We start from the raw sequence: 19836 nt of genomic DNA on the forward strand, positions 1-19836 counted from the left end.
GCACTCCCTGCTGATGGCTGAGGCCACCAGGGCAGGTGGGGCCTCCAGATCCCCTTGTCCAGGCCTTTTGCCTCGATATTCAGGAATCCCTAACCATCTTCGTCACCCAGAGCAATTCATTTTGCTTGTTTTATACACTTTCATCTGGAAAGAAAGGGACCCTTTTTCAAAACAGAGCTTGAAAGCCTGTCATCTAGACAGATCCCCTCTTCAAAGTTCAAGACCCACCTTCAGACCTCTGCCAAGTCATCACGACCTTGCATGCCTCCAGTGACGGCTGGGTCACTCCTACAGCCACCCAGCTGTGTTTGGGGCAGTTATGGCCCTTGGCAAGTTCTCCCACAGCTGGGCCAGGACCCATCTCCCCCCATTCCCACATGCTGATCTGGGCTCTGCCACCTGGACGCTCCCCAGCGCCCCCCAACTCCCACCTCCAACCCTGTTTCCTTTGTTCCAGGCCAGCCTTGCAGTCCTCCCCTCTGGGTTCAGCCACCTCCCCTTGCTCCTCAGCCACCCCTCATGTCACGGGAGCCCCCCACCCCCACCTCTCTCTGCCTCCTCACAGCTGTCCAGAACGAACGGGACCGGATCAGCACTCGCAGGTCGAGCTACGAGGACAGCAGCCTGCCCTCCATCAACGCGCTCCTGCAGGCCGAGGTCCTGTCCCAGCAGGTACCGGGGGGCCCTCCACCCACCTGGGGATCCCTCACCCCAAAGAGGAATCTCAACTCCACCCCTGAACTCCCCAGCCAGGCCCTGGGGCAGCAGATGGGAGGGCCCTCAGCTATCGCAGAAGGGAAACTGAGACCAGGGTTGCTCAGCTGGTTTAGTAGCAAAGACCCACAGCCAGCACTCAGGGGCCCTGTGGGGCCTGCATTCTGCAAGCCAAGCAGTTTTCTCTCTCGCTGAGGGCCTGAGATCAGCTTAGCCCCGAGAGAAAAGAGGAGTGGACAAGTGGACAGAGTAGCACATGGGGCTCAGCCAACCCCTTGCTGTGTGACCTTGGACAAGTCACAGCACTTCTCTGGGCAGTAGTTTCTCCACTTATCCGATGAGGATGAGGATTTTTGCTCTGCTTCTCCTCTAGGGCTGAGGGGTTCCTTGGGGTTCAAAGGAGCTGGTGGAGGAGGGCGCACGGGGCAGGCAGCAGATAAAGGCCCAGAGAGAGCTTCCTCCCCCGTAACTGCCTCCTCAGCATCCTCCCTTTTCGGTTTTCCCTGAGCTTCCTTCAGAGCTGAGAAGGCACCCACAGTCCAGCTGCCCTTTTCCAGACAGGAGAACTCTCCGGGGCAGGGGCTCTGTGCAGGGGACAGAGGATATAAGGAGGGCCCGGCCGTCCCCAGCATTTTCCTCCATCTCCTCCAGATCACCTCCCCTGTCTCTGGAATCAATGGTGACATTCGGGCAAAGAAGATCGCCAGCATCGCGGATGTGTGTGAGTCCATGAAAGAGCAGCTGCTGGTGCTTGTCGAGTGGGCCAAGTACATCCCAGCTTTCTGCGAGCTCCCCCTGGACGACCAGGTGAGGGTGAACATGGTCTGCGGACAGTGCGGGCCCTGGGCAGGTGGGTCCTGCTGGCCCACCTGGGATATAGCCTTGGACTGGTTTGATTTTATTTAACAAACATACATAGTGCTCATGTGTGCCTGGAGCTGTTTAAACCACTTTATAAATATTAGCTCATTTAATCCTTCCAACAACCCTAGGGGATCAGTGCTACTATGACCATCTTATAGGTGAGGAAACTGGGGCACAGAGAGGTTAAGTAACTTACTCAAGATCACACAGCTAGTATCCAACACAGCTGGTATTAGAACAGGCAGACAAGCTTCAAAGTCCAGGCTAGTAGCCACTGCACCACTGCCCCAGGCAGCTCTCCTGAGGAGGATGTTGGTAGGGGGTGAGGGGCAGGGATCAGGAGGTTTGGGCTTGAGCCCTTGCTCTGGACGAATTACTTTCTCTCTCTGAGCCTCCGTTTTCTTATCTGTAAAGTGGGAATTGTAATATCCACTTCAGAAAGCTGTTGGGAGGATTGAGGACATTGCCATTTAAAAAAAAATTTTATTGGAGCATGGTTGATTTACAATGTTGTGTTAGTTCGGTGTACAGCAAAGTGAATCAGTTATACATATACATATATGCACTATTTTTTTAGATTCTTTTCCCATATAGACCACTACAGAGTACTGAGTAGAGTTCCCTGTGCTATACAGTAGGTCCTTATTAGTTATCTATTTTATATATAGTAGTGTGTACATGTCCGTCCCAATCTCCCACTTACCATTTGAAAAACGTGAATCATGTAATGGGGCACCTACACAGTCCCAGGCCACAGCAGACCTCCCTGTCAGTTTCTTCCTTGTATCCCACCAAGATGGTTTAACTCAGCATTTTATTTCCCAAAGTACCTCCTTTGGAATACCAAAAAATGTCCCAGGGGAAAAAGGGGGCTGAAGGGGCGGGGGCTGAGGACAGTTGAGTTTCTGAGATACTGTAAATGGTAGCGCCTGCCCAGGGCACCCCCAAGGCCTCTGCAGACACTTTCCCTGTTTGGGAAAGAGGAGTTGGGCTGGGTCACCTTCTCAGCTCCAAGGGAAGCTGAGGGACACCAATGGGTAGTGTTCCAGGTACCGGCTCCTGGTGCATTTGCTTCTCTGTTTTGCACATTTGCACAAAAGATTGGCAACACATGTCGGTCTATTAAAGTTTCTGAGAAGCCCTCAGGCAAGGCAGCTATGGACCTTTGGGAAGCCTAGAGCTTCTCGAAGTCTTCTGATGCCCAGGCTCTCCTGGAGTACGTTAGTATCACCTGGTGGGACATGCTGTGAAAACCCTGGTTTGGCTGGCCCTCACCCTCATGGGGGGGCTAGATCAGATGCCCTCTCACATGGATTCCTCTCTGCTTTGGAAGGGATGACAAGGCAGGGATCTCTGCCGAGCTGCCCCTGCCTTTTCCCCTGCTCCTCATGTTCTGGCCCTGGTCCCCTCTGCTGGAGAGTCTGCATTAATGTTTAATCCCTCCTGTTCCTTCCCAGGGGCTCAACAGGGCAACAAGATCCCCCCCAAGCTAAGCAATTGTTAACCTCGATTTCCCACCCAAACCTTCCTGGCTGGGGCTCAGAGCATTCTCAGAGAGCAGTGATGGGTGGCCAGTAACACAGAATAATCATTAACATCACCACCCCCCTGCCTGCCCGCCCCCAGGACAGCCACCATATTAGGGGGCTAGACCCAGGGCCAGGAGGGTTCCCAGCTCCCCATTCATGGTGTATAAGGAGCTCATCTTGCCCAAGATGGGTGAGGCACACCTGGGAGAATTGGGGGCACTGTCTGTCGACATTGCTCCAGGAACCACCTTCCAAGTTGTTTGCTTCTTGCTTTGTCTTGGACATCAACCCATTGAAACCTAGAAGGCTGGGTAGCATTGGATAAGGGGACTAAGGCTTGGAGAGAAAGAGCCATTTTCTCAAGGTCACAGAACAAGGCAGCCACAGGGTGTGAATCCAGGTCTTCTGCCTCTTGATTGCAGAGGCACTGGGGTAAGTGACGAAGGTCCTGCATGGTGCCTGGCATATAGGAAGTGCTCAATAACCAGCATCCTTTGGCTTCCTTTGGCCCTGGTCATGGAGAGGGAGCTCTCGCCTCCAAGGCTGTTTGCCATTTCTCCTCTTTTCCTGTCCCCCTCGCCAGGCTTAACCACGGGGGAGCAGATGAGGTAAGGGCATGGCAGTAGGAGGGGCTCGATCTGGAGAGGATGTTAAGTAGTTGGCCCATCCATTCACCTATTCCTTCCTGCTTCATTCAAACAAATATTTATCGAATGCCTACTATGTGCCAGGTATCCTCCATGCCTTTGAACAACGTCGCCTCCTTAGAGAGGCCTTTCATGATCTCCTCATCGAATGTAGTTGCTCCTGGCCCATTGCTCTTTATCACATGACCCTCGCGTTCCTTTCTTCTTCCCTCCCTCCCTCCATCAATCTATTTTTTCCTCTCTCTCTCCCTCCCTCCCTCCCTCCCTCCCTCCCTTCCTTCCTTCCTTCCTTCCTTCCTTCCTTCCTTCTTTCTCCTTCTCCCTTCCTCCTTTTCTTTCCTTTCACCATTGTGTCCCCAAACAAGTGTCTGGCACTTAGTAGGCACTCAACATTTGACGACTACAAGAATGAGCAATCCAATGAATTAACGAATAAAAGCATTTTTGCTTCCTAGTTTAGCCTGCTAAAAAACTTCCAAACTCCCTAACCCAACCTTGCAGATAAGATCCTTGAGACTACCAGCCTGCTACTGTTTGACCAGGCCCATCCTTTGGTCCTCATGCAAGCACTGAAGCAGGTGGTTCTGAAAGGGCAAGCGATGTCCTCCTGTGCGCTGGCAGGGCTCCCACCTCAGACTTCAGTCTTCCAAGGCCTCCCTGTCCTCTCTGTAGGGAAGGGGTCGGTCAAGCAGATCCCCTGCCAAGGACCAGCGCTCACACCTTTGCCTCGGGAAGCAACATCCATGTCCAGATTCTTACAACGCTTTCTCAGAATCTAGAATCTTCCAGCGTCAAGTGGGTGGATGCCCTGGAGATCTTCTGGAGTAATGATTTCCCAAACACAACGGTGCATCAGAATCAACCAAGGAGCTTGTTAATTTCAAGTTCTTGGGCCCACCCGAGACATACAGAATCAGCGTTTCTGGCAGCAGGGCCTGAGAATCTGCATTTTTACAAAACAGTCTTCATAACCTTTCATAGCTGATCCATGGGTAGGAATTCAGGAAAAAGCTCTAAAAGTTTTAGAACTTTTTGGGTTTGTAGACCCTCTTGAGAGTCTGATGAAAGCCTTTAACTCTCTGCTAAAAAAAAAAAAAACCACACATACCCAGTTGTTACAGTTTTACCAGCCATGCAGATGAGGTCCAGAGGGGAACAACAGCTACCCTGGACACAGCAATTCAAGGACAGACTCAGCATTTGGTCTCCCGGCTCCGAGCACATGTTCTTTACCCTTCCAGGCAGTTTTATCCATTATGGGAGGAAGGCAGCAGTTTTCTTTTCTTTTTCTTTCTTTTCTTTTTTTCTTTTTTTGTTTTTTGTTTTTTTTGCCCGCACTGCATGGCATGTGGGATCTTAGTTCCCTGACCAGGGATTGAACCCATACCCCCTGCAGTGGAAGTGCAGAGTCTTAACCACTGGACTGCCAGGGAAGTTCCAAGGCAGCAGTTTTCTGATACCCATTTTATAATTCAGGCAGGTAAAAGCAAGGAGAGCATTAAGTTGACTTGCCCAGGGTCATTGACTTGGCCGGGAGCAGCCTTCCCAGGAGTGCGGACACCTTCCCAGGGGTGTGGACACCGGACGCCATCCCTTCTCTCTTCCAGGTGGCCCTGCTCAGAGCCCATGCTGGCGAGCACCTGCTGCTCGGAGCCACCAAGCGCTCCATGGTGTTCAAGGACGTTCTGCTTCTAGGTGAGGATACTGCCTGCCCAGCCAGGGCTCTGCAGAGGGTGTGCCCAGCACGGAGCACACCCAGGCATGGGAGATTTCCATGGTAGTGTGCAGGAGTGAGGGAGAAAGATCAGGAATGGTCCTGTCCTCAGTATTCTCAACTGGATACCCCACTCAGATGCAAAGAAATGTGGACTCGAAGAATTAAATTCCGCAGCATGCAAGTTAGTGCACAGTCAGGGTTAGCCCTGGAGTAACCTGTGCATTCTGATGTACTTTCTGGAGTAGGAGCAAAAGACATCCAGGAATGGCACAAACCCCAAGCCTATGTCACCTATGCCTTCATAGCATGTTTGTTTATTATTTTAAATGCTTATATAGGGCGCACCATGAGCCCTAGTCTGAGTACTTTACAAATACTAACTCCTTTAATATGACGACCATATGAGGTAAGCTCTGTTATTTATTCTCATTTTATAGATGGAAAAACTGAGGCACAGAAAATGACTTACCCAAATATATCTGGCTAGTCAGTGGTAGAAGTAGGACTCAACCCAAGCAGTCTAGTTCCAGAAACTGAGCCCTTGTCCTTGGTGCTTTTATGCCTCCCAAGTGGCCCTTTAATGTCATCAGTGTTGTGGGTCTGTTGTCATATTGAAGAATGGAGCTTGGGTGATGTGAAAGGGGTCCTAGGAAGTCAGGCTCCAGGCCCAGTCCAGTGACTGCAAGCAACTCATTCCTTTAATCTGGTCCTCAGCTTCCTCATCTGTAAAATGGCCGTGACAATCCCCACAGGCCCCTTCTCCCATGGGCACCAGCTGCATTATAACTGCCAATGGCAGGGCTTGTCCAAAGCTAGGGGAGAGGGGTACACCCAGGTGGCTTCCCCATCCCCTCTCCTTCCCAACCCATCCAGGCAACGACTACATCGTCCCTCGGCACTGCCCAGAGCTGGCAGAGATGAGCCGTGTGTCCGTGCGCATCCTGGATGAGCTGGTGCTACCCTTTCAGGAGCTGCAGATCGATGACAATGAGTATGCCTGCCTCAAAGCCATCATCTTCTTTGACCCAGGTATAGCCCACACCTCCCACCCTCCCCTGATGCTCCAGACCCTCTGTCAAACTTCTCCTACTGGGTTATGTACCCTGAGTTTACCACCTCATCTCTTTAGTACATCAACCAGGAGAGGCCATTTCTATTAGGTCCATTTAACAGATGAGGAAAATCAAGGCTCAAAGGGCTGAAATGACTTGATAGGGTGCACTGACTCCAGAGGCTTGGTTTTTTTCTTTCCCACTTTACCCTTCTTTCCTTTCCTCCCTGCTTTCTGCTCCTTACCTCCTACCATCCTTCTTTTCTTTCCCTCAAAAAAATTTTTATCAAAATAATATTTACACACACTTAAAATGGAAGTAGTCTTCCCCACCACACTTTTCCTGTCCAAAGCCTACTCCCCATGTGGGAACTATTTCCAATTCTTTTTACTGTTTCTTTTGGCAGTTACCTCTCCAGCTCTAAATAAAATGCTAACCCTTCTATTCCTTGGTTTATCCATTTTAGAACATATTTTCCCTCTTGTGATAGTTGAGGATTGCACTTTTCTCTATCACCACTCCCATCTTTTCTCCCCCATCCTCCTAATCTATTTTTCTTGCTATTTCAGTGTCTCTACTGTTCACCTTTATAATGTCCTGCGCTTATGCTATTATTTCTTGTCCCATTACCTGTAGGCAGTATCTCCTAACCTTTCATTAGCAGGATAAAGATAATGCACCCCACTCTCCCCATTCCATCTACTGACTTTCCACCTGCACTTTTTTTTTTTTTTTTTTTTTTTGCGGTACGCAGGCCTCTCACTGTTGTGGCCTCTCCCGTTGCGGAGCACAGGCTCCAGACGCACAGGCTCAGCGGCCATGGCTCATGGGCCCAGCCGCTCCATGGCATGTGGGATCCTCCCGGACTGGGGCACGAACTCGTGTCCCACTGCGCCACCAGGGAAGCCCCCACCTGCACTTTTATACAATGTTGTTGTAGTTGTGTCTTTGTGCAAAGTGTGATTTCATTTCACAATGTCAAGATGGATGCCTGGGCTGCAAAAGCCTGCTGGCTTCCTTCTCTCCTTCCATGTTAGAAAGGGCCTACTGTGTGCCAGATGCTGTTCTTAGCGCCAGGCCCTCCTTGCATGGAGATCACCTCTAGTAAAAATAGTGACAAAGAGGAAATGAGCACTGTTTATGGAGTGCTCACTAAGGCTCCATTCTAAGCGCTTCCTGTGGATGTTCTCGCTTTCTTACTTGTGAGGTAGGAATTGTCATGATCACTGTTTTGCAGAGAAGAAAACTGAGGCACAGGGAGGTCAATTAACTTGCCCAAGGTCACACAACCAGGAAATGACAGAGCTTGGATTTGAACTTCAGACTATCCAGCTCTCAAGCCCATGTTCCTACCTACCACACGCTATTCCCCGTTTCTTGAGGGGGTAAGATTTCTAGTTCTAGTTTCTTCGAGAGCCTGGCCCAGCCTGCATCCCCTGTGGTGCTTGGCACGGAGCTAGATGGATAGTAACTGCTCAGTAAAATGTGCAGGATTACTGATGCTGAGTCAGGGTCGGCAACCTGGCTTGGACGGGCAGGTGACCTAGGACAGGGCCGGGCACGTGGGTGGTGCTCAATAAATATTTATTGACTGAATGAAATAATGCACAAACGTGGCCCAGAAGAGAAAGCCCTGGACTGGAAATGTGGGTGAAGTTCTCTTTCTGCTGCTTACTTTATCCATAAAAGAGGAAATAAAAGAGGAAATAAATGTATTACCTCCACGACGGTTGAGATTAACTATTGGATGACCACTTGAATCACCTTCTTAGTTAAGGATCTAGAATGTATCCATTGATTTTCTTTTCATTCGTTCATCCATCCTTCCGTCCATGTACCCACCCTCTCATCTAATTATCTATTCAACAAATATTGACAACACATGGTGCTAAGTGGTGGGTTTAAAAAGACAAAAGAGGGCTTCCCTGGTGGCGCAGTGGTTGAGAGTCCGCCTGCCGATGCAGGGGACGCGGGTTCTTGCCCCGGTCTGGGAAGAACCCACATGCCGTGGAGCGGCTAGGCCCGTGAGCCATGGCCGCTGAGCCTGCGCGTCTGTAGCCTGTGCTAGTGGAAGAGACAATTACATCCTGTGTGCTCAGTAGTGATGGAAGAGCCACAGAAATTTGGGGACACCATGGGCGCTGAGAGTGCAGACTTTGGAGGGTGGAATGGAGACAGCTTCCTGAAGGAAGTGTAAACTAAGCTGAGACCCCAAGACGACACAGGCAAGGGAGCAGAGAAGAGGGCAGGCTATTCTAAGGCAGCAGAAGCAGTGTGTGCTGAGGTCTGGATGGTGGGACGTTACCTGGGAGTCAGGAGCCCTAATTCACATCACGGATCTGCCAACAAACGGCTGTGTGGCTTGGGCCAAGTCCTTTCCTTGTTCCGTGCCTCGACTTCCCCATCTTTAAGATGAGACGGTTGCAAGGTACCCTCTTGGGTGTGTTCCTGAAGTCCTGCCCCCCATCTTCCACTGCTTTCTCCCAGTTCTGCATCTTAGGAAATGTGACAGAAACCTTTTTCTGCCTGAGTCCGGGAAGCTACAGCTTGCATTAGCGCACTCTGGTTCTTGAGGACCGTGAATCCTTGCCCCAGCACTGCTGGGGACTCCCTATGTGAACCTGGGCCACAAGGTGCCCCATATCAGGGCCCCAGGAGTAAGGGGACATCTGGGTCCCACCTCCCGAGATGCTCTAGGTGGCCCCCACTGCCTCCCTTGCACAAGCTCTCCCTTTGCAGATGCCAAGGGGCTGAGCGACCCGGGCAAGATCAAGAGGCTGCGTTCCCAGGTGCAGGTGAGCCTGGAGGACTACATCAACGACCGCCAGTACGACTCACGCGGCCGCTTCGGCGAGCTGCTGCTGCTGCTGCCCACCCTACAGAGCATCACCTGGCAGATGATCGAGCAGATCCAGTTCATCAAGCTCTTTGGCATGGCCAAGATCGACAACCTGCTGCAGGAGATGCTGCTGGGAGGTCGGTGTCCAGCCCAGGAAGGGATGAGAGGTGGGCGGGGCTGGGGTGGGGGGCCTCTCCAAGAGACAAGCCTCAGGCAGACCTGAGTTCACCTCTCAGCTCCATCACTTCCTCACTCTGTAGCTTTCGGCAAATCCTTTTACCTACCTGAGCCTCAGTTTCCTCATCAGGAAAATGGGGATAATGGTCTGTTAATTCGGCTGCTGAGAAGCTAGCATGTTCCAGTCACTGTTCTAAGTGCTGGAGTTTCAACAGAGAACAAGATTCTGTCCTCCTGGAGGTTGTGTATGAGTGTGTGTGTATGAGTGTGCATGTGCCCGCCACTGTGTATAAAGGCTCGTGGAAACAGATGGTTATCAAGTATATAATAAAGAGGGCAACTACAGATTTTGAAATAACCAGGTAATACGATAGAGTATAACTGAAAAGGGGCCTCTTTAGATAGGTTGGCCAAGGGAGACTTCACTGAAGTGGTGACTTTTATGCCACGGACCTGATGGAAGGAAAGAGAACATTTAAAAGCCAAGAGAGAAACATTCCAAGAGATGTAATGCAAAAGGCCCTGAAGCAGGAGAGGCTTGTGTCTTCAAGAAAGATAAGGTTGTGAGGCGGGAGGAGTTACATGAGCTAAAGGTAGAGATTGAGCAGAAACCAAATCATAAACATTGTCTTAGAGGCTGTGGTCAGAAATTTGCATTGTATTCTCATCACTACTCTTATAAGAAGACTGAAAAATCAGACTAATGTTTTAAACAAACTATCCTGATTGTTGGGTAGAAAGTGAATTTCAGGGGAGCAAAGTGGAGACAGGAGACCCCTGAGAAATGTCACTGCCTCCAATCAGGGGAAGGACAAGGAGGCTAGGACTAAGGCATGACTGGAAATTGATCAGCATGGATGAACTTGAACATCTATTTGGAGGAAGAACCCACAGGATCTGCTGATTGATCAGATGGGGGTGGTGAGGGGAAGAGTCAGGGATGAAACCTACGTGTTTGCTTTGAGGAACAGGAATGGTGGTGGAGTAATTTACTGAGATGGGGAAGACTGAGAAAAAACAGCTGGAGGCTGGGGATGGTGGTGGTGGTGAGGGATCCATTTTAGACTTCAGTTAAGCTTGAGATGACTGTTAGATGTCCGGGTTGAGTTATCCAGGAGGCAGGTGCACGTTTGGCTCTGTTGCTCAAACAAGCCCAGAGGTGAGGATGAGAGGCAGCTTCGTGGTGCCCCAGGAACTAGGTGCCAAAGAAGGAGTTAGAGGAAGACTAGCCAGGGGGATAGGAGAAAAGCCAGGGAGAGTCCCAGAATCCAAGAGAAGAGTGTGTTTTAGTGGGGACAGACATTTAATCGTGTTAAATTCCACAGGAGGGAGAAGGAAGCTCTTGGCGATTGTGTTGAGAGCAGTGTCAGAAGACCGTGGGAAAGGAAACCAGATTTGAGGCAGGGGAGCGGGTATTACAGAGTGAGTGAGTTGGAAAGTGGAGAAGTGGAGATAGCAAGAGTATACTGCCCTTTGAAAATGTTTTGCTAAGAAGGGGACCTGGGAGATAGCTGAGGATGATTGCAAGGGAGTGATCATAATGATGCACCACGGAATCTTCGCTGAATTAAGAGGAATATGGATGGGTGACAATAGTGAAAGGTGGGGGTCAGTGAAATGACGGCCTCAATAGGGCTGACGAAGTTTGCAGTGATGGTACCAGAGGAAGTGAGAGCTGGAAAGGTAAGAGGCAGGGTCTAAGTGAAGGTGATTGAACTTAAGATTTTGGAGGCGACACAGTTACTGGTGATGGCCAAGGACGAGGTTTCTCAACCTCAGCGGATACTTGGGACTGGACAATTCTTTGCTGAGGGGGCTCTTCTGTACCTTGTTTAACCACATGCTTGGCCTCTACCCAAGATATGCCAGTATCACTCCTTCAGTAGTGACAAGTATTCACATATTTTCAAAGGTCCCCTGCGGGACCAAAATCACCCCCAGCTGAGAACCACTGTCATATGGTAACTCATTTCATTCTCACTTTGGCCCTGTGAATATGGGGTCATAATGAATCAGGTGTCACTGAGATCAGGGTCAGGAAGGAGCTTGTGTTCTGTTGCCAGATAAACATGAGTAAGATAATTAATCTCTTCGGGTCCTATAATCTCATCTGTAGAATGGGTTAATAATGATACCCACTGTACAGGATTGTTGTGGGGATTAAATTATGTCAAACATGAAAAGTGCTGTAAAGCAGTACCTGGTACATAATAGGTGCTCAATAATTGATAGCTATCATTGAAACAGGTATACTTTAGAGTCCCCTTGCAAGCCCTAAAATTCCATCATTGTCATATTAGTGAACATAGCCTATTACCAAACCTTATATATATGGTACTGTCATTCTCTGACACATTTTTTGAAGAAGTTACTGTGTTCCAGACACTTTGCTAGGACCTCAAAGAGAGAAGAAAAATACACCTGTAATTGTAATGCTCACAGATAGAAGTGATTGTTCCCAAAAGATGGGTTACAGATAAATGATGATGGGAATTCCAAGGAAGGAGAGGTTTACTTACTACTGGACTGGGGAGAATCAGGAGAGGCTTCCCAAAGGAGGAAATATGTGAGCTGGAATTTGGACTTAGGGATATTGGGGGAACAGGGGAAGGGGAGGTAGAAGGCGTCTTTAGTGGAAGTGACACAGGAGCAAAAGCACAGAGCTAGGACAGTACAGGGGACACATCGATGCTATAAGTAGGTCATTTGGGCTTCAGATATAGGGGATGAGGCTTAAAGGTGAGTTGGGACCAAATGGTTGAAGGACTTGCACATCAAGGAGCTTTGAGAGCCATTGACTGAATCCATTATATTAACATGTAATCGATACAGTGCTTGCTGCAATATTTAAATGATCTCACAGCTTCTTTAGATGCTCTTTGTTTCTTTCAAATCACTTTATTCTCTTGGTTTTTGTGTCCCCTCCGTACCTTCATGAAGCCTGTGGATAGGAATGGAAGCCCCAGTTTACTAACCTGGAAATAGGAACCCAATAGGCACCGTCAGTATTGGATGGGCAGGTTGATCGGCCGCACTTGAGGAAGATGGTGCCTCAAGGCCCATGGACTTTATCCCAGACTCTTTCATCCTCACTGAGTACCCCTTCTACCTGCAGGGTCCTCCAGTGACGCACCTCATGCCCATCACCCCCTGCACCCTCACCTGATGCAGGAACACATGGGCACCAACGTCATCGTTGCCAACACGATGCCTGCTCACCTCAGCAACGGACAGATGTGTGAGTGGCCCCGACCCAGGGGGCAGGCAGGTGGGCAACTGGGCTTTACCCAGGAAGGGGTGAGGTTGGGGCCTAAGAGGGAATCTGGAGAAGGTCGGGTCTAGAAGATGGGAAATGGGATAAAACAGTTCTCTGTGCTCCAGGGTAGGGAATGAGGGGTGAGACATCCATTGTGAAGGCTGTTTATTCAGTGAGGTGATTGACGGTCTCCACTGAATGAAGCGGCCCTTGGGATAAGGCAATCCACTGGGTGAGGCTGCCCATTGGGTGAGAATTCCATTAGGTGATGTTGTCCACTAGGTAAAATTGTTCATTGAAGTAAGACTGCCCAATTGGGTAAGGCTATCCATTAGACAGTTGGGTGAGACTATTCATTGGATGAGAACCTCCCCTGGGCTAGATTGTCCTCTGAGGTGAAATCTCACAAGAGTGAGTTTGTCATCGGGCTAAGTTCTTCAAAGAGTAAGATTATCTTTGGGCTGAGGTGGCCACTAAACTGAGGTTGCATTTCACTGAGATGGGAAAGCTGGCCATTGAATAAGGTTGGCCAAGTGGGTCATAGTCAAAATTATTTTCTGAACTGGTAATGGGGCTGTGGGGCCGTTAGTTTCTGTTACTCAGCTGCCTAAAGATCAAAGAAATGGTATTTTTTGAGCCAGTTATAGCCAGACCCTTGGGTCTCATCTACTGCTGTTCCTTTTCTCCAAGAAAGGTTATTCCTGTCACATGTCCCATTGTCCATAGGGAGAGTCAACTTGGGCCCTGGTTTGAGAGCAGTAGCTGAAGTCTCCATATCAAATGGTGGAAGAGATGGGGGCTATGGGGCCTTGGGCAAAAGGTTCTGACCACAGAACCTGACGCAGCCACAGCCTTCCAGACCTCATGGAACTTAGACTTGGTGATCTGGGACTCAGAAGGTTTGGGCCGTAGGAGACCTTAGAGAGAATCTAGTCTAATTCTCTCATTTTGTAGTAGAGGAAACTAAGTCTCAGAGAGCGGGACGAACTTTCCCAGGACTCTTCGTTTACTCCCCAAAGGGCTGGCATTCTGAGCAGCCCCTGTCTCTCTATCCCTCCAGCCACCCCTGAGACTCCACAGCCCTCGCCGCCAGGTGGCTCGGGGTCTGAGCCCTACAAGCTCCTGCCGGGAGCCATCGCCACAATCGTCAAGCCCCCCTCTGCAATCCCACAGCCGACCATCACCAAGCAGGAAGTCATCTAGCAAGTCACTAGGGGGAGGGGGCTCTGCCAGTCCCCCGGCCCCCCTCAGAGAGCCCCTGATGGTCACTTGGTCACAGTGAAGAAAGCTGTGACAACAGGGCCAGTCCCAGAGCAGTAATGGAAAGGGCGAGGGCCCTAGAACTTGGGCTACGGGCCACACCCCACTGCCGCCCTTCACTACCCGCTCTGGTGACGGGGCTGTGACTTGGGGAGATCCCAGCTGAAACATCCTCCTCTGCCTTGGACAACTTTTCTCCTGCTGACGCCACTGCCTTCCCTTCATCCTTCACCCCAGCTTCTTTACACCCAAAGGATTTGCTGCCTGGAGACGACACAAGACCTCGCTTAAACGTGGCTCCCTCCCCACTCAGATTGGTAGTTCGTCCTTAGTACTGCCACACTGTCAGACACAGAGCCCTTCTAGGCTGGGTCAGACGGTGGCACCTCACCCATCCCTCCTCTGCTGTCACCTTCCTCAGCCATCCTAGTATCTCCAAGGCCACCTCTCCAGAGGCTGAGGAAGACTTGCAAACAACTCCCCCAGTCATCCCGGGAACATTTTAAAAGCACTGACTGGAGCTAGGCGCAGTGTAGGAGGTTGTCGAGAAGGGAGACTCCATTTCTCCTCTAACCCCTGGCTCTTTCCTTCTACGGGGATTTGAGTGGAGCCCTTGAGTCAGAGTGATGATCCCTACAGGTGGCCAAAAATGAGAGAACAGTCCAGGGTGGACACTGCAGCCGGGAGCTGGGGGGAGGGCTGGAGTGGTCAGAGAAAGCAGCAAGGGGTAGACCATGTGCCAGGCCTTTAAGGAAGGGCTGGATTCCAGCTGGTGGAGCAGATGAGACAGGACGTTCCAAAGAAGAGCAAACAGCCTGGGCAAGGCGGGGCGGTAAGAAGGAGGGTGTGGAGGGAGTTGATGAAAGACGGGGCGGTCGGGAGCAGAGGGGGCACGCTGGACAGCCTGGGGACCGTGAATGCCAGACCGAGACTTGACGACTTGGGTCCACGGGCTGTGAGTAGCCAGGGAGTGATCTGCAGTGAGCTGAGCTTTCAGGCGCTGAAGACCGCAGTCCTACAGAGGTGGGAAGTTTGGGAGGGAGCGGAGACATCACATGGGGCCTGATGATGTCATCCAGGTGAGAGAGATGAAGCTGGGGGTGGAGAAGACAGATGGGTGAACCTCAGGTCAGAGTGGCAGCAAGGAGGAATTATTCCACAGGGTCTGTCTCAAGTGCTTTCTCCCGGCACTGTCTTAAGGCACTTGACCTGCACCATCTCCTGTCATCCTCCCTACTACCCAGAGATCGTTAGTGAAGATGAAATTGAGATCTAAGAGGTTAAGTCATGTTTCTGGAACTCGGACAGCTAGTATGTGACCAAGCCAAGACTTGATCCCAGGTCTGCCCGGATCAGGAGCTCTTAACCTCGGTGGCTGAAAATCTTCTCTGAAAAGGCCCTTGTGTCCTCACTGGGATTGAGTGGAGGGACTTCCTGCCCCCTTCAGCAGCCTCAGAAGCCGAAGCGTCATTCTTCCCAGGAGCCCTGCCCACCCCCAGGACTTAGATTGGCCTGAGGCTGCACTAAAGTCCACTTCGGGTCCAGAATCCTGTGTGCTGATAAACAAGGAGAATTCATGGCTCCTGGATCCCTTTTGTCTTCACTCCCCAAGTCTGGGGAAGGGGCGTTCAGTGGTGCATTGGGAGATAGACCAATGTGACCTGGCATTCTAGAGGTGGGATGGTTTGGGTGGGAGCAAGGGAGAGGTAAGAAGGATTGGATTTGAGACCTGCTCTGTGGAGCATCACTCAGGGTACCTTCTGGAACCATTAAACCCCAGATGGAACAGCCAGCACCTCATCCATGCAGAATTTTGGAGGCTTTGGGAAAATTCTGAAAAGTGCCGCTGGCCAGTAGGAATTAAAGAGATGTGTCCTGGGATTGGAGCTGTGTTTAGGGAGGAAAGTGAACAGTCAGACTGACTACCTACCCCCCACCCAGGGCTGACCCTTCTGAGTGGATGCAGGCAGCACCCCAGTGCCCCCAGATTTCACCATTAGTGATTGTTCCTTTTTGTGAAAGAGGCATGAAGGGTATTGCGGCAGGTGTCCAAGGGCAATTGCTGCATCTCCAGTGCTATCAGGGTTGGCTTTCCCGCTCCACCAAGCCAAGTCCCCAGTCCCAGGAGAGGTTGTCTCCTGCTTGGGGTGCTCCATGCTTCCTCAGCCACCCCTTATTCCTGGGGAGCTTCCCCAGAAACCCCAGCCAGGGCGCTCAGACTAGTCTGGGGCAAGGTAGGGAAACTGGAATCATTTCTGGTAATTGTCATTCCCCCTCTTTGCCCCTCCACACGCCCCCCCACTCCGCCCCAATGTTGCCCAGGCCTCTGTCTGTCATGGGAGCAAAGCTGAGATAAGAATTCCCCATGGGTGGGGTTGGGTAGCAGTGGCTTTTAACAGTAACAATCTTCTGGGCCAGGGGGCTTAGTTCTCGGTCCCAAATCAACCTCCCTGGAGGAGAAATCCATTCTACTTTAATAATGTTATTGCAACGCAGGAAACACAAAGAGAATTTAGTTTTCTGACTCTAAACTGAGGACACGACACCACATTGGAAGATCTCTTTTTTTTTTCTTCACTACCTGAGTCGTGGTCCTAAAACATAAGATCTAATGGACTAAAAGAGGGTTGGGAGGGCAGGCACGGACCCTGTAATTCCTCCACTGAGACAATCCCTTCTCTAGGCAGCTCTCAGCAGCTTCAAGAACCCACATGGCTCTCCTGAGGGTGGACAAAGGGGAGCAGACCGTCAGAAATGGATGCTCCTCGATTTCTTGTGATGACCAAGCCAATTACTTTTGCCAAGTCGCTCTGTGATTTGCCTTGATTGTGACGAATTTTGAAATTTACATCGAGCATTTCTGGAAGTGGGCTGTGTCCCGCCAGACTGATCAGCATCTTCCAGTGGGTGTGGATGCCACTGGGTCCTGTGCTGTCCCCTGAGCCCCTGTCACTGCCACCCAATGGGGCAAAGAAGCAAAAAAGATTTCTTACTCTTGTGTGTTTTAACAAAAGTTTATATAAAAAAAATAAATGGCGCATATGTTTTCTAAGTCCTTGGATGGGTGTCTTTTCTTCCTTTCAGGTGTTAGAAATAAGAATAAGAATAGTCGGGTAGTTCTTTTTCTTTTTAATTAATTAATTTGTTTACTGGCTGCGTTGGGTCTTTGTTGCTGCACACGGGCTTTCTCTAGCTGCGGCGAGCAGGGGCTACTCTTCGTTGCGGTGCGCGGGCTTCTCATTGTTGCAGAGCACGGGCTCTAGGCGTGCAGGATTCAGTACTTGTGGCACGCAGGGTCAGTAGTTGTGGCTCACGGGCCTAGTTGCTCCGCGGCATGTGGGATCTCCCCGGACCAGGACTCGAACACGTGTCCCCTGCATTGGCAGGCGGATTCTTAACCACTGCGCCACCAGGGAAGCCCCCGATCCCTCCCTCCAGGGGTGTTGTCAGGATGGACTTGAATGAGATCATAGCAGCTACGAGAGCTGCCGTGTATATGAGGTGCATAGAGAGTGCCCACTCCCGGGGGCTTTGTGAGTGTGGACTCTTCACCACCCCCTGACTAGTGAGAAGCTAACCATTGAGATTTCCAGCCTCAGAGGCACCCATTCGCTGCCTGCCTGATCCCGGGGGCCACTCCCACCATGCCCTGTGCCTCCCCTCCACTCCCGAGCACCAGGAAATAATCTCTATAATATTGCAACAGAAGCCTCGTCCATGTGGCTGCCAGCATGGACATGGGGTGGGGGCCAGAGGAGGCTATTGCCGTCTTAGAGTGTGATTAATAAATCCATATCAAAACCATAAACCTTGGGCTGCCATAAATTCCTCTGGCCTTGGCTCTCCACCTCATCAGCCCTTTGCCCCAGTTAATCTCAGATCTCTGCGTGGGCGGCCAGAGCTGCAAGTCTGCTTTCCATTTTAGTTGCAGAACAACATCAGCTCGGATGACACACAGCACATCCCATTATCCCTATTTTAGAGACCACGAAACTGAGGTTCAGAGAGGTGAAGAAACTTGTCCAAGGCACAAAGCCAGTGAGCGGCTGAGCCAGGACACAAATCCCATGCTTCTCCTACCAACCCATGTGGCCCCCCTGAGAATTGGGAATTCGCCTCCCCCCCTACAAAGGTTGCTTCCCCAGCCATGACACTAGAGGCTTTTATCCCTTTATCCCAAATGGAGCCTCCATTGCTCGATAAACGGGAAGGAGAAGTGGGAGGGGCTCTGGGTGACAGGCTGTGTGAGGATCCAGAGGAATTTTCATGCAGTGTGAATGAGCTATCATCACAAATTGGTGGGGTCACCCTATTTCCTCTTTTGTGGAACCCAGATCACTTTTTTTTTTTTTTTTTTTTTGCGGTGGGTAACCCTATTTCCTCTTTTGTGGAACCCAGATCACTTTTTTTTTCTTTTTTTTGGCGGTACACAGGCCTCTCACTGTTGTGGCCTCTCCTGTTGTGGAGCGCAGGCTCAGCGGCCATGGCTCATGGGCCCAGCCGCTCCGCGGCATGTGGGATCTTCCCGGACTGGGGCACGAACCCGTGTCCCCTGCATCGGCAGGTGGGCTCTCAACCACTGCGCCACCAGGGAAGCACCCCCACATCACTTTTGATCTACATTTCTCGAATCATGTGTCATCTGTAAATTCCAAGGCATGATCTAAGAGACATGAGTCGCAGGATCCCATGCAGCTCTTTGGTGATGGAGGAGCTACAACCACATCCTGTGTCCAAGGCCCACATTTATTGACCTCTTCCTCTCTGCCAGATATTGCTGGACATAATTTAATCCCCACGACAGTGCCCTGAGTCAGATATTCGTGTTGTATTTTACAAACGAGGAAGGGACTCGTCCAAGGTTCAGAGCTGACCCAAGAGCTGAGGTTCAAACGCCCATTGTCTGACCCCAGGGGCCACCATAATGGGACCAGGGAGGATGCTGATGACTCAGTCACTGTGTGGTGAGCACAGAAGCAGTGCGAACAGTGGAAAGTTCAATTTGGCAAATATTGATGGGCAGAGCCCTGTGCCAGAGCATCCTGGGGGTTATGGAAAAGTGGTGCCACAAGGTGCCTCCCTCTCAGAGTTTACAATTTTCACTTGTAGAGGGAAAAATTACAGGCAGTTGAAGATTAAGAGCCAAGGGAGTAAGAGTGACAGCTGAGAGATGGTAGTTTGATGGGGGGATGACTGCAGTCTGGTAAAGTCTCACTTGCTGGAGGATTCAGAGGCAATGGCGAGACAGAGAACAGACAGAAGTGCGTTCAAGGTTGAGAGAGATGGAGCAGCAGGTCACGGCAGGCAGCAGGAAGCACAGCCCATGGATGGGAGGGAGGATAGAGACGAGCGTTCCCAGCCAGCAGTCACTGTGCATGCCACCTGATCCTCTCTGCACCCGAGTACCACTGTGCTTTCCCTTACTTACTATTTTTCTTTAAATCAATTCATAAGCATTCTCCTTCCACTGATCGCTGACGTAAATGGAAAACCAGTATCACTTGCCACGTAAATAGAAGGCGATTGCAAAATTAGAGTGAAAAGAAAACAGTACTTTTAAGGTGGAGCCAGATAGGATTGCCCAGGGGAAGCTCTACACTTTCAAATGGGAAACTGACAAGTGCTTAGATGTGAAAGGCATATGTTTCCAATGGAGACTTTCTCTGTAAAGTTTTAGGAAGGAAGGAAGACTTGTAAAGAGACAGGCTTTGGCGACAATGTCACTGAATACCATCTCTGTGTATCCCTAAAATCACTCAGCATGCCACTGAGGTCCTCAAC

At 50.6% G+C, this 19836-nt stretch overlaps 1 protein-coding gene across 2 annotated transcripts in view; it reads left to right on the forward strand.

Moving 5' to 3' along the window:
* HNF4A (hepatocyte nuclear factor 4 alpha) overlaps positions 1-17107 on the forward strand; it is a 28446-nt gene extending 11339 nt beyond the window's left edge. Inside the window, exons 4-10 of one of the 2 annotated variants that reach the window (XM_007464769.1) lie at positions 566-672; positions 1366-1521; positions 5362-5449; positions 6345-6500; positions 9263-9499; positions 12655-12807; positions 13856-14443. In XM_007464769.1, the coding sequence (XP_007464831.1) occupies positions 566-672; positions 1366-1521; positions 5362-5449; positions 6345-6500; positions 9263-9499; positions 12655-12807; positions 13856-13998 (1040 nt within the window). In that variant the 3' untranslated portion in view covers positions 13999-14443. Of the gene's footprint in view, positions 1-565; positions 673-1365; positions 1522-5361; positions 5450-6344; positions 6501-9262; positions 9500-12654; positions 12808-13855 lie in introns of both variants that reach the window. The other variant, XM_007464770.1, reaches the window with a different exon arrangement.
* Positions 17108-19836: the final 2729 nt, after the last annotated feature.

The sequence above is a fragment of the Lipotes vexillifer genome, unplaced genomic scaffold (genome assembly GCF_000442215.2).
Source record: "Lipotes vexillifer unplaced genomic scaffold, Lipotes_vexillifer_v1.1 scaffold53, whole genome shotgun sequence".
Taxonomy (NCBI): domain Eukaryota; kingdom Metazoa; phylum Chordata; class Mammalia; order Artiodactyla; family Lipotidae; genus Lipotes; species Lipotes vexillifer.